At 28.3% G+C, this 15,227-nt stretch overlaps 1 protein-coding gene across 2 annotated transcripts; it reads right to left on the bottom strand.

Annotated features, from left to right (window-relative positions):
• Nucleotides 1–10,595: 10,595 nt before the first annotated feature.
• On the bottom strand, nt 10,596–15,221 carry LOC113790307 (solute carrier family 35 member D2-like protein). Of its 2 annotated transcripts, XR_012847148.1 has the most exons (7): nt 14,812–15,221; nt 14,475–14,735; nt 14,338–14,406; nt 13,805–13,907; nt 13,013–13,255; nt 11,618–12,159; nt 10,596–11,213 (listed from the first exon to the last, which is right to left on the bottom strand). XR_012847148.1 is itself a non-coding variant. In XM_027339955.2 (6 exons), exons 1-6 carry the CDS (start codon nt 15,192–15,194, stop codon nt 11,911–11,913), a joined length of 1,308 nt encoding a protein of 435 aa, XP_027195756.2. In that variant the 5' UTR covers nt 15,195–15,221; the 3' UTR covers nt 10,596–11,910. The 2 variants fall into 2 exon arrangements, 1 of the variants encoding a protein (XP_027195756.2); XM_027339955.2 differs by having other exon boundaries at nt 10,596–12,159.
• Between the last annotated feature and the right edge of the window lie 6 nt (nt 15,222–15,227).

The following is a 15,227-nucleotide window of genomic DNA, read 5'->3' as shown; positions in this document are numbered from 1 at the left end:
CGCTTATGATGATGATGATGATGATGATGGAAGAAGGTAGAGGAAAAATTCTTATTTCAAAATAAACATCAATTCACATATGTAGCTCATTTGTTTGATGATAACGATGTTACATTTGCGATACGGTTTGCCATCATTTGAAAGGCGGTTATGAATGAATTTTATCATTTGACGCATATACACAGGAGAAGAAAAAGAAAAAAAAAAAACAAGAATTTGAAACGCATCAAATGAAAAACGCACCAAATGAAAAAAACGCAAGGATATTCACACACACACACACACACACACATATATTGAATGTGTAATTTGAAAGAAGAAAAATTTTTCTGATATCCGATATTGAAGATACCAAAATTTAACCCTTTAGACACACTGAGATGTACAAATTGAATTGAATTTTTTTTTTAATTGAAAATTTCAACAACAACAACAACAACGATGAAAAAACAAACACCACCAGATAATAACACCAAGGAAAACAAAAAACGAAAAAAAATCGAACCAAAATGGGACCAAAAAAACCGAAAAAAAACAAGAATTTTCAAACCAAAATTGAATTTTTTTTTCTTTTTCTTTTTCTATTGGGGACAAACAACCGACCAAAACATACAGCAGACAGACAAAAACAACACACAAAAAATTCAAACTAAAAATGAATTCAAAGACTTGGAAAAAAAATGTATGCCGACAATGAAAATGAAAAAAGAAAAGAACCGAAAATAGAAAATAGAAATCCTATCATCATTCACTATTGAATCAACCAAAGCAAAAAAAATGAAAGAGATCTACACATGCCATACGCAGACAAGAAGAAGTACAAACAAACCAAGAAAATTCTGGCGACAAACACTGTATATGTACGATGTACCAACGGAATTTTTTTCAACAAACAACATTTTCAGATTCAAACACAGAATTGCATTCTGCTTCTTCTTCTTCTTCGTTGTCGTTGTTGTCGTCATTTTCTTTAGCGCCTTGTTTGATATAGCAAAAAATTGATTTGAAACGCAAGAACAGAATTACACAGAATTAGACAGAATCGCGAAAAATTCAGTATAGAATTACAGAATTACAGAATTTCTGGTTCCAAAAAAAATGAAAAATTCTGAATCTGATTCCACTATGCTGGGCGAGGATAGATTTTCGTGTTTTGGTTCCACTACTGGTCTTCTTATCGATGTTGTTCGTTTGTTTTTTTGGCGCCAAAAAAACGCAAACAAATCAAATAAAAAGTAATAGTAGCCGCATCAACTATATATATAGACAGACATTGTCTATATAGAAAAAGTTGATGTGTGAATACATTCGGGTGCAAATAGCGTTAAAAAAATAATAGGATGTTTTTAAAAATAGATTTCTTAATTCGATAAAAAAGAAAATTTTTCAGAAAATTTCCAGAAAATATTCCCGAAAAGGTAATAATTTTTTAACTTTTTTTTGTTTCGTCACTTTACTTCCATTTTATTTTTGTGAAAATTTAAATTTAAAATTTCTGTTTTTTCACTTCTCTCTCTCTCTCTCTCTCTCTCTCTCTCTCTCTCTCTCTCTCTCTCTCTATTTGATTGACTTTAATAATAAGAATATTTTATTTCTTCTTCGATGAATAATCATTGAAAAGATTGAAATGAATGAAATGAATGTTTGGCAAGCAGTTAAAAATTCAATTGAACCATAAAATTAAATGAAAATCGAAAAATGAAGAAAAAATTTTCCAATTGTCATATTGGTTTGACATTATTCGGGTTTTTCACTTGGCTTTTATCGTTGATTCATTGATGCGCACATAGTCATTTAGAAAATATGAAATTCCGGTTGTAAATTAAGGGAAAAAAAAGAAATTATAATGATGGTGATGATAATTTAATCTCTCTCTCTCTCTCTCTCTCTCTCTCTCTCTCTCTTTTGGAAAAAAAATTGGGATTTTCTTTTGAAAAAAATAAGTTTTATGCCAAATGAGAAATGAATTTTCTTCTTTCTTGGTTTCGTTTGGTTGCATTTACTAAATTCCCGGTTATTATTTTTTTCCTAATTTCCCGGCTTTATTTTGACAAAATCAAATCATAAAAAGGTAAATTATGATTATGATGATTGGTTGGTTGCTTGGTTGCATTTTAATTCCGGATATTTTCAGCCAAAAAAAAAAAAAAAAAAAAGATTTATTCATAATGTACGTATGTCGTGCAATAAAATTTTTAAACATTCCGCTTCATAGCTAAATTTAAGGGGAAACAAATTTTCGCTTATTTTTTTTTGAATAGTGCCTTCATAGATTCTTCAGCCATTTTGTTTTGTTTTATCATTGACAAGTATCAAATACAACAACAACAACAACAAAATAATAAAATTCATTGTCAGTTTCAAAATATAATATATTTTTCATGAATAATTTCATTATGAAAATATAAGACAAGCAAGCAAGCAAGCAAAAGAAAAAGAAAAATTAGCATAATATGATGATGATGATGATGATGACGACAACAACTATTCATTATATTTGGATAATAAATGTTATAAAGAAAAAGGAAAAATTCATTCATTTCGAATGATGGAAGAAAAGAAAAGAAAAAACATTTCATTTGAAAAACGAAAAAAAAAGGTCATAAACATTTAAACAGGGTCCATAAATAAATAACGTTCATCCGTTTCATCATTCCCCTTCGTTTGAATAACCAATTCTTTTCTTTTCTTTTCTTTTGTTGTTCTGTTCGACCATTCGAAAAAAGAAAATATTATTTTATTATCCACAATCATCATCATCATCTTTTGAAATAAAAAACAACAACAAAAAACATATTAAAAAAACATGGCCGTAACATTTTTTATGAATGAATCAAGACACAAAATATTACACACACACACACAATTTGTGAATTTGAAATTAATGATCATGAATGAACGAAACAAACAACAACAACAACAAACGACAACAACAACAACAATAAGCAACAACAACAAACGACAACAACAACAACAAACGACAACAACAACAAGCAACAACAACAACAGATATCCTTTTTTTTTTGTGTGTGGAAAAAAAGATGCCTGTACCAGCATTCATTTGTTAAGCCGAATAAAAAATGAAAAAAGAAAAAGGTTAAACAAGGAGAGAAAATGAACCAAAAATTATATATTCCATATAGCACAACATCATCATAAACAAAACGAAAAACAAGATAGGAAAATAAACAGATATCATAATCATAAAAGTTCATAGGGCTATAAATTTTTCTTCTTTCTTCAAATTCTGTTGTTGTTGTTGTTGTTATCTGTTTATCTTTTGTTTTATTTCGTTTACTTGGTTATCTTGTTTTTCGCCAGGATTTTTTCTTCTCTCTCTCTCTCTTTTACTACACGATAAAACTTGAATCAAATAATAATAATAATAATAAAATATCAGTCTGTAACAGCCCAGAGAAAGAGAAAAAAGAGTGAAAAAATCCAAATGGAAAAAATTCAAATTTGAAATTCATATGTTTGTTCTCTTCTCGATTGCTGTAATAGGGGTTTCACACTACAGCAATATTGCTGTGAAATATTTCATTGAAATATTTCAATGGCATCTGCGCATGCTCAGAACTATATTGCAGTGAAATATTTCAACAAAAATATTTCAGCCTCCGAGGCTGAAATGCTTGCATTTCACATCAATGCAAATTAACTTTCTGAGAAAAATTTATTCATTTAGAAAGAAACTTTCCGGTAAACTTATATTCGTTCTAATTTTAAGCTCAATTCCTGTGAGCACGTGTGTTAACGATATTTACGAAGAAGCCGCTCAAATATTTTTGGCTTTAATATTGTCCTGCTTGAGAAATTTAGTGTGAACGCGAAATGGAAAATTTATGTGAAATTTCATTTCACGATAATATTGCATTGCATTCACATTGCTGTAGTGTGAAACCCCTATAAATGTTTTTGTTTGCTGTAAATGTTTTGTTTGTTTGTTTTTATTATGAATAAAAATTGAATAAGATTTTTTCTCGAAACATTTTGAATTTCATCAACCATCCTTATCATCATCATCATCAGCATTGAATGTTGGCTTCACTGCATTGCATTTTTTCTCCCATTCATATTTCCAGCAACTTTCTTCCATTCGTTTAACGTTGTCGGTCGGTCGGTTTGTTTGTTTGTTTGTTTGTTTTGTTTTACACAAAATTTTCTCATTTAATCTTCATTAAGACGAAAGTAATAAGTTTGTATTTTTTTTTCTCAATTTTCAACCCCCCCCCCAGAAAATGATAATGATAATCAATTAATCCTGATGGGATTTCAGTTTTGATGATAATGATGATGATGATTATGTAAACACTTTTTCTTCTTCTATTTTTTTTAATGAAATTAAAAAATTCTTGATTTCCATTACCTTTTTGGTTCTGTTTTCTGGCTTTTCTCTCAAATCAAGCAAAAGTTTTTGTTGTTTTTTTTGGGGGAAAAAAAATTCTGCTAAAGAATTAATCGGCTGTTGGATCAAATGATTTATATTCTCTCTCTCTCTCTCTCTCTCTCTCTCTCTCTCTCTCTCTCTCTCTCTCTCTCTCTCTCTGAATTTATTTCGGGTTTTCAAGTTGAATAAAGAGCGAAAAAACAAAAACAAAACAAACGAACTTTCATTGAGAAAAAACTTCAAAGAAGAAGAATTTCAAAGAAAGAAAAGGAAAAATCAATCAAATCAAAAAATAGAAATGGAGTTTTCAATTCAATTCAGTTTTTCTGTATGTTTGTTTGAAATGGAGATTCTAGTCTTTTCTCTTCGTTTTATATGGGGAGAGAGAAGAAATATATCCAAGGGAAACAAAAAACAGAAAAAAAACCGATCAAAATCGACAAAGATTAATTCAATACATTATCTTGGCAGTCAAGCAAACAAACAAACGAGTGCGTTTTTATTCGAGAGAAAAAAAATCCAAAGAACCAAATCTTAAAGGCAGATGACGAAACCAAACCAAACCAAGTTTCATTTTCATTTCAGTCATTGAAATAAGAACGAAATGAATCAAAATCATTGCATCTCAATTTCGCTCATTCGGTCAATTGTTTTCGATTAAGCTTTGGAGAAACACACACTCACATCCTACACACACAGAGAGAGAATATCATTCACATAAGAAGTTTGAAACGCAAAAAAAAACCTAATCAGCTTAATCGTATTCGATCGATCACACACACACAATACATACACAAGCGAAGAACATTTGTGAATTTCAAATTTAGAACCAAGAATCCAGAATCCTGAATCCCGAACAACAACAACAATAACAGCGAAAAAATAAAAACCATAACAAAACCGGATAACAACAACAACAACAACAAAAATATCATATAGCAAAATGTCGACATACAAAACATACAAAAACATCAAACATCAAACATCACATCACATTATCATCATTCATTTGAAATATTCTAAATTGTTGTTGTTGTTGTTGTTGTTCGTCGATTGTTGTTGTTGTTGATTGTTGTTGTTCGTCGATTGTTGTTGTTGATTGTTGATTTTTGATTGTCGATTGTTGTTATCATAATATAAAAAAAAATTTTTGAATGGTATAAATTACCATTCAGTCCCAATATTCTTTTCCTTTATTTTTTTTTTTTTTGCATTCTGTTAATGTAATATATTTTGTTTGTTTGTTTGTTTTTCTTAAAGAATTTCTCGTGTTTTGTTTTGTTTTGTTTGAATTTTAAAAATTCTTGTTGTTGTTGTTGATTTAGTTGAACAACAACAAATATCCAAAAATCAAGTACCATAATGACTGTTTTTATAATGATAATGATTATTACTTGGCTTCAATGATGATCATCATAATCATCATTTTTGAACGGGAAATGTTTTCGGGAATCGTTTTGCTCTTGTTCCATATCGATACGGAAATATTATGGAAAATGTTTTTTTTCGGGTTTTACATTTTAATGATGTAATTTTTTTTCGGGGAAATTTTCTCGGGAAACAAAAAAAATATTTTAAAATATTTTTCCATGTTTACCATTGAAATCAAAGGAAGGAAATGATGGAATCCATAAAATTCAAGTCGAAATTCATTTTTGGTGAAAAACGAATCGAAAAAAAAAACGTTTGAAAGATAAGATTTTCAAAGAAGGGAAAGCAAAACTTCTTTGATAGATTTGTCATCATCATTTCGTAATTCAAACAAAGAAGAAGAAGTTTCCAGCGAAAAAAAAAGTTTCCAGAAAAGCAACAGAAAAAAAAGTTTACTTTGAAAATCAATGAAAGATTGTCATTGACAGTGTGTGTGTGTGTCAATGACAATCTTCCAATGACAGATTCTGAATTTTTTTTTCTGGGAAAAGTAAGAATCTCAGTTCGTAAAAAGTAAAAAACAAAACAAATTTGGATTGATTTGAATTAATTGATTCATATGATCATCATCATCATCGCATATAAAAATAGAAAGATTTTGTCCTTGATTGATTAATAAAAAAAACTTTCCGGAAATATTTTTTCCGAAAACTTTTTCTGACATAATCATTTTGGTTAAATGGACACCATCATGGTAATGATGATGATGATTATTGTTGTTGTGTGGCAGCTTTGTGTGTGGGTATTCATTTCTGTTTCATTTTGACAACAAAAAAAAAATTCAAATAAAAAAGTTTTTCGTAAACTTTTTTTTGTTGTTGCTTTCAATGTCCAGATCAAATGATGAATTTAAAAATGTTTTTGTTTTGTTTTGTTTGTTGCGGTTTTTTTGAAATTAATTTTTCGCGGATCCCGAAAATACAGTGAATTCCCGATTTACGGTCCAATGATTTTCGCAATCATCATAATCATCATCATCATTCGACATTTCCTTACAAAAGATTTTTAGATTTTCTTTTCGTTTCAAAAATCAAAATCAAAATAATAATAATTTCTATTCCCCTTCTATTTTGAAACAAAAAAAACCGTTGGTTGCCGTTGTTGTTGTTGTTGGTTTAATATGAAAAAATCAAACCAACAACAACAACAACAAAAACAGGAAACTTGTCCAAAAAACAACAGGAATCCGTTGTCAAAACAACAACAACAACAACAACAACTGAACCAGAATCAAGCAGAGCAGAAATGGAAAAGAATTCATTTTCCGTTTTCCTGAACAAAAAAAATCTCAAAACAACAGCAATATTTTGATGCAGCAGCAAAAAATCACAATGAAAGTAAAAAGTAATTTTCTAAGGAAAGCTAAACTAAACAACAACAACAGAAAGATGCAATGGCGATGATGAATTCTTGCTAATGTTAAACAACAACAACAACAACAACAAGGCAAGAAAACAAAGTTAGAAAAAAATGAAAAGAATTGAAATTTTGTTTTTGTTGAATTCTTTATTTATAATCATCAAAAATGATAATGATGATGATGATGATGATTTGACACAAACATGCATATATAGAGAATTAATATGTCAGTGAAAAAAAACATTGGAAAAAAATCTAGGCCAGAAAGAAATTATCGTTAAACTAATTATGCATGAACGTCATTTGTTGTTGTTGTTGTTGTTGTTGTTTGATTGATAAAATTTCCTAATGATTCTTCTAAGAAAAGAAAGAGTTATTTTTTTTGTCTCTGTTCTTGTAAAAAAACGAATATCAATGTTTAATTAATGTTACAGAATCAGAATTTTTTCTTCTTTTTCACAACAAAGAAAACAGAATCAAAGAATACTGTCTTGAATGAATGGCAAATAACAACAACAGAAACAAAAATGCCAATCTTTTTAAGTTTTGACAGGTTTTTTTCACTTCTTATTCTTCTTCTTTACAATGATCCATTACATAATTAATAACAACAATAACAACAACAAAGTAACAAAGTTTCAGCAACAACAACAAAGTATCAACAACAACAAAAGGATTCTTTTATTTATAACAACAGCAAAAAGTTGTAATTTTTTGACTTTATAAATAAAAAACCAAAAATAAATTGATTATAAGTACAAGTCAACAAATTACCGAATTTATTTTTCAAGTTAATTTATTTGCTGTTATTTTGTTTTGTCTTGTTTTGTAATTTGTAATATATGTTATAACAGAACAAATAAAAAAATCACAGATAAAAATCGATCTGATAATGATGATGATGATATCATCATTATCAACATCGACATCATCACATGATGATGTACCAAGAATCGATTTATTCTGTTTGGTTATTTTTTGGATTTTTCTTCCTATTCTTTCTTGTTTTGTTTGGTTCGAAAGTCAATTATTATTGGAAAAAGATCATATTTTTTTTTTTGTTCTTCTTTTTTTTTTGCCTTTTCATAAATGTGATGTTCTTTGGTTTATTTCCATTTCGATTATGATGATGATGATAATCAGAGAAAAGAATTGGTCGTTTCCATAATCAATATTATCATGATTATTATGGTGGTAGGAGAGGCGGCTGCATTTTGGGGGGGGTTAATTTTTTCTTTTTGGTCATTCCTTTGGTCATTTTATTCATGTTTTTTTTATTTACTGTTCCAAGGTTTTCATTCAACTTTTCTGTTGTTGTTGTTGCTGCTGCTGCAAAGCAAGAGAAAATAGTAGAAAAACGAATTCTCGGCCCAATCATCAATCATTCAATTCAATCGATTTGTTTGCTGCTGCTGCTGCTTTTGTTTGAATGAAAACGAATGAATGAATGAAAATTTGTATCGAAAGAAACAAATCGATGACCATCATCATCATCATCATTGATAATGGTCATCATCATCAATTTGAATGATGATTTATAGTTTTCCATAAATAATATTGAAAAACAAAAATTCAATTTTGTTTTCAAAAATTTTCCAATTTGATCAATCGATATTTGAAAAAAAAATGAAACGAAAATCAAATTTAATATCCGAGAGAGAGAGAGAGAGAGAGAGAGAGAGAGAGAGAGAGAGAGAGAGAGAGAGAGAGAGAGAGAGAGAGAGAGAGAGAGAGAGAGAGATGTTGTTTTTTAAATAAAATGACCGTTTGACTGTCTGACTGTGATTGATCCAAAAAGAAAACGAAAAAAAAAACATTTTTCCTTTTTCCTTTTTGCATTTTTTTTTTTGGATGGTAAACATCCGAAAGTTTATCATTAAAGTTTTTTTCCGAAAAGATTTTTTTAAAATCTTTTTTCGGTTTTTGATTTTTGTTTGTTTTCGTGTTTTGGTCACCCTCCCCCCGATTTAAAATAATGGAAGCAAAAAAACATTTCCGAATCGATTAAAATGGTCATCATTTTCGTTGTTGTTGTTTGTTGTTTGTTTTTTTTTAAAAATACCGAACCAAAAATGATGGACATCAGAGATACAGTTAAGGATTTATAAGGAGGATGTTCTTGTTTTGTTTTCTTGCAACAAAAACGATTGTCAACTGTGGAAACACAGAAACACAGAGCAAATTGATTATGTTCCTGGAAAAGAAACGAAAAAATGGTTTTTCGTTTCACTTCTTCTTCGAGAAACAGAGATTAAATAGTTTCCATCATCATCATCATTTTTGATGACAACAACAACAACAATGTCCAAGAGAGAGAGAGAGAGAGAGAGAGAGACTGATGCGAAATAAAAGTTTTTCTTCGGATTTCAGAAATGTTTCCAGAAAAAGAAAAAAAAATGGCAACATCATCATCTTGATGATGATGATGTGAATGATAAAGATCTTTGGTTCTTTATCGACCAAGCAAAAAAAGACAAGTTTTTAAATGATTTTTCTTTTTGCTACATTATTCTTCTTCTGTTGTTGTTGTTGTTTTTATTGTTGTTGTTGTTGATTTCTTTTCAACCGAAATAAATAAATACAAATGTTTTGTCGTTTGTTGTTTGTCGTTTGTCATTTGTTGTTGTTTTTTCTCGTTTTGGTTTTGAAAAATTCTAAGAAACCAAAAACAAACAAACGAATGACGAGTAGGAAGAAAAGCATTTTGAAACATTTCGAGATATTCAAGAATTGAAACACAAAACAATCATCATCATCATCATTTTCTAGTTAAACTCTAGACGATGTTCAGTGTAATTTTGTCTTTGAAAAATCTTTTTGTTTTTTTTTCGGGCCAAAACAAAAAAAAAAAGCAAAACAAAAAAAATTTCCCTATAGAACGAACTCTGGGTTAAACTAGAAAAAATTTCCTGATGATGACAGGGGAAATCAGGAGATTTTTGTCTTCTGATCTGATATGGTGAAAATTGAAACGCAAAAAAAAAAAAAACAAAATTGAATCATTAACTTGACTGACGACTTCGATGACAATGTAAATATCTATCAAGCGAAACAAGCGAGATATAAAAGAGTTAATTGAAACGATCGATCGATTTTCAATGATGGATCGGATCGATTCTGTTTAATCGACTCTGTTGTTCTTGTTGTTGTTGTTGTTACCAGTTTGCTTAATCACACACAGTAATTATCAGTCAATGAGATTCAACAACAACAACAAAAAAAATCAAAAAATCAAACAGCCAATCAATCAATCAATCCATCAAAAGTTTTTAAAAAGAGAGTTTTTTCCCCATTTTGTAAATCGATACAAGGCAATTTTTTTTGTAATTTTTATTTATTTAAAAAAAAAGTTACAAAAAGTAAAAAAATATATATATAAATATCAAAATCAGATTGTTTTCCACCATTTAAAATATTCACTTTATTAATTTAACTTTATTTTCACAATTCAAACATCAATATTAAATACAAATACAATTGTTGACCACCAAATAAAATACAAATATTAACCACCAAATAAACCACCAATTTAAAATACCACCAATTCCACTAATTTCCAAATGGGTCGAACTCCAGAGGTTTTCCGCCAATGATTAACCAATTTCCAACCAATATCCAACTTGAAATTCGACCAACGTTTGCCAAGTTTGATCGGGTTTATATATGCCCGATCAAACATCCATCCATTTGTTTATTTTGCCGATTACCGCCATCGATGTTTTCTTTTCGATATTATTCGGCATCCTGTTTTTGATCTTCTAAATTATTTTGTTATCAATTCCAACTCCATATTTGTCCATAGTCCAATAGTTCATAAACTTGATTTGTTTATTTTTCGTTATCGATTTCCATATTTAGCCAATTTCCATCCTGTTCATAGTCCAAGTTTCATCAACTAAATTGTTTATTTTTATTACCCATTTTCCACCAATAAGTTTTAGTTGATGATTTGTTATGTCTATTTCAATTCCCATCAATTTTTAATTTTCCCATGACATAAATTTATAAATTATAATTTGATATTTTATAGAAACTAATTTATAAAAAAAAAAAAATTATTAAAAAAAAATTATTTAAAAATTATAAGGAAAGAGTTATAATTGAATTAAAATATTGGAAATAATATTAGTTGATTGATGCATTGATTGAAAGAAGTGAAAGTGAAAAAAATTAACAAAATTACAAATCATCACTGTGTATATCTGTGTGTTTGTATCTCTGGTTGACATTATTATTATTATCAATGTCATCTCATGTCTTGTCTCCGTCTCTGTCTATATGGCTACTACAGAATTTGACATTACAGAATTTGTTGTTACAGAATTTGATGTTTTTACAAACATACACACAAAGAGAGAGAAAAAGAAAGAATATTGAAAGAAGAAGAAAGAAGAAAGAAAAAAAAAACATAATCTATAACATTTGTATATAACGTACATGACAAGAATTGTGGCACACAACAAAAAAAATAAAAATATATCTATCTATCTCTGTTTCTGTTTTTTGGACCATTACCAGTTTGTAAAAGAAAGTTTACAAACTGTAAAAAAAACAAAAAAAAAAACATTGGAATTTTGCCATTGGAAAAAAATGTTAACAAATCAAAAAAAAAAATTGTAAATTGAATTGTAGCAAGATCAAATTCGTTATCATCGTTGTTGTTGTTGTTTTTCATTTATTTCATTGATGTGTTTTGGTTGACATTTTTTTCAATTCTTTCTTTTTTATCATCATTCTTTGACTATTGATTGTTTAGCTTTTGATATTGAATCCGGTGTAGATGAATCGGATGATGATGTTGACGATGTGGATGATGATGATGATGATGATTGTTTGATTGTACGAGTCGATTTATGAACAAATATCACATACGAATATATTAGACTGCCAATCATCGATATATTAAGACCGATAAAATTTACAATAGAAAATATATAATCACCACCAATATACATTCCAATAAATGTCACAAGAATATTCTATAAGTGAAAAAAATAGAAAATAGATATTATTATTATGACATGAGAAAAAAAAGGAATTGAAAGAAAATTGAAAGAATGTCAAACAAACAAAACAAGAATCAAGAATCAATTTTCAATCAAATATTATGGATGTTTTTTTGGTGTCCTAAATGTTTTTCAATGTTGAAAAAAATCGATTATCATTCTGGGTTAAAAATGATGATTATTTGGAAAAAGAGAAGAAGAGAAGGGAAACAAATATAGAATTTTCAATTTTCAATTTTCAATTTTCATAAATGAGAAAAATGAAAGCTCAATGTTCATTTAATCCTTTGGACCTAAATGACCTGATTGATTGAATGTCATTAATGATCATGTTGGATGATGACGATGGTGATTTCATCATAAATCTCCTCAAAATAAAATGAAATGAAAAAACGTGAATCGAATCTGGAAATACAGATTCCACATAATGATGTTATTATTGTTGAAAGTTTTTAATTTTCTTAATACATTCATACAATAACTATACTATTATTACCGATATTATTAATGTGTCAAATGGACAGAAATTTTTTTGATTGAAAAATTAAATAAAGAAATCAAATACTTTAATAATAATCACAATAATGATGATTATGATGAGGATTATTAAAACTAAATTGTCTTCAATCAATCAATCAATCAATTTATTTGAAAGGTTTTTTTTTCGCTTCAAATTGAACTATTTTTAGCTGCAAAAAAAGTAATAATAATAACTGATCTGAAACTAATACTTTTCTATTTGAAAATTGATTTCAGAGAATATTTTTTTTCATTAACACGTTCGCTACCAGAAAAGATTTTTTTTTTTGATTTTTAATTTACAAACCTTTAAACAACCAACAATAGTTGTTGTTAATGCTGAATTATATTGTGTACATAATGCAGTTGAATACATTAAAACAAAACCCATTATATTGGACATTAAAAATGCTAAAACAAACCATGGTGAATTCCAATGTTCAAATTCTAAAAAACATTCACCATAATCATCAATACATAATGATAATACAAATAATGGTATTGATATGAATAAAGCATTATAATAAAGTATACCATATTTGCCTAAATCCTGCAAAAAAAAATAAAAATTTCAATCCAAAAACAGCAAAATTGTTTTTTTCATCATCATCATCATTGTCATCGGTTTGGTGTCAATGTTGTTGTTGTGATTCACACATTTTTATTGGTTCAGAATAAATCAGAAGAATGGATGACACGATAATCAATCATTGTTGTCATTGTCATTGTTGTTGACCATTTTTTTTTTTGGAAACATGATATTGATTTGGTGTGTGTGTGTGAATAAGGGGACAATTGACAAACAACAGATACAAATAAACAAACAATAATAATAAAATTCAAAACATAACATTTTATCCACCATAAGGGAATCATCATCAATAATCAATCATTTGGTGAACAATGATGAACCAACATGTAGAAGAAGAAGGTAACAGCATCCAGAAACGGAAGAATATAAAGAAGAAAAAAGAAACAAAAAAAAATGTTATTGGATTAGGGCACACATTGAAAGAGAGTAGTGAATATGGATGGAACAAATATTCAAAGAATGTTTTCAATCAAACATTGAAAATTGATTTTTAAGACAAAAACTTACCCTAGAATCAAGTTTCTTTTTCATATAAATACCATTGAATGTAGAGAAAATATCATTGAGCAATACACAAATATAACCCATCATATCGAATGCTAAATCATTGCTGGATAAAGTGGAAGGGAAGGAAGTGAAAAAATGAGAAAAAAGGATTAAAATTAAAATACAAAATTTAAAAAAATTCAAATAATTGTTCAAGAAATTGTTCGAGAAATTGGCGCCATCTATCGCTGCCAAAAACAGTATGGATTCTTTTCTTGGGTAAAAAACAAAGTTTGATGAACCAACGAAAAAAAACCTGCATAAACTTTTTTTTTCAAAAAAATTCAGAACCCCAAAACAACAAGAGAATCCAAGAGAGAAAAGAAACTTTTAACACTAGCTAATCCTATGTAATTAAAACAAAAAACTTGTCAAAATTAAATAAAACAACAAATTGTTTGATCAAACAAATTGTTCATCATTGATTTTTGAAATGTCAATGAACTTTTGTGATTTTAGTTTTTTTTTGTTTGAAAAGAATTTTTGATTCTTACCTTGCAGCAATTATGGCACCACCAATCATCATAAAAACGGTCATTTTGATTGTCGTTGATTGGGTTATCCTTGAAATTTAATTAAGTTTTTTTCGGTTACAAAACAATAATCGATGAAAAGAATAATGAAACCTTACCCAAGAATATAATATTCACCAATCATAGTCATTAGAATAGTAAAACGACGTAATACGGTTAACATTGGCAGATTTAAACGTTTAGTTGAACCAAGACCAGCAACCAAATTACCAAAAAAAAATATTGGTAATGGCGATATTTTAATATTAATTTCACGTGAATAATATGGAAATTTAATAAAACCAATACGACGACAAACATTCAATATGATTATTGTTGCAAATACCTGTCCTAAACCGACAATCATTACCGATGGAAAACTAGTGAAAAATGAATTGAATCAAACTTGATTAAACTTTTTTCAAAAAACAAACAAACAAACAAAAAAATACTCACTGATAAGTGGTCAGAATAATCTTATTAATAACAACCAATAAAAATGATGAAATAGCAAAAAATAATGCCGATAATATACGCATCATCATTGGTCCACGACAGAAACAAGATTTAAATAAAATCATAAATGATATTCGTATTTTTGATTGTTTTGATCTGGTTCGAATGATTTCAATATTATTTATATTAATTGGTTCGATATTTGATTTTTCAAAATCAAACACAGATGTTGATGAATTTAATGCCGAATCTTCACCATCATCATCATCATCATATTCTTCAGGTGTTTGACCTTCAATATCATCATCATCTGGGACTAGACTTGTATATGGTGGTGGTAATTGAGTGTTAATTAAACAATTTCCATGTCCATTAATGTTCATTATTAATGGATCAATTTTTTTATTCTTCTTTTT

The sequence above is a fragment of the Dermatophagoides pteronyssinus genome, unplaced genomic scaffold (assembly GCF_027571235.1).
Source record: "Dermatophagoides pteronyssinus isolate colony J.1.1.1.1 unplaced genomic scaffold, Derpt_VIB-CSIC_2022.12 sq0094, whole genome shotgun sequence".
Classification (NCBI taxonomy): Eukaryota; Metazoa; Arthropoda; class Arachnida; order Sarcoptiformes; family Pyroglyphidae; genus Dermatophagoides; species Dermatophagoides pteronyssinus.
The sequence above is the reverse complement of the archived record's forward strand: the minus strand, read 5'-3'. Positions and strand labels throughout refer to the sequence as shown.

Bases quoted from the DNA above. Each gene is read 5' to 3' on its own strand.
- LOC113790307 (XM_027339955.2), bottom strand. From the start codon at position 15,194: ATGAACATTAATGGACATGGAAATTGTTTAATTAACACTCAATTACCA. The intron at 14,736-14,811 runs GTGAGTATTTTT...ATTTTTCACTAG, and splicing joins ATTATTCTGACCACTTATCA to TTTTCCATCGGTAATGATTG. The intron at 13,256-13,804 runs GTAAGTTTTTGT...TTTTTTTTGCAG, and splicing joins AAAAGAAACTTGATTCTAGG to GATTTAGGCAAATATGGTAT.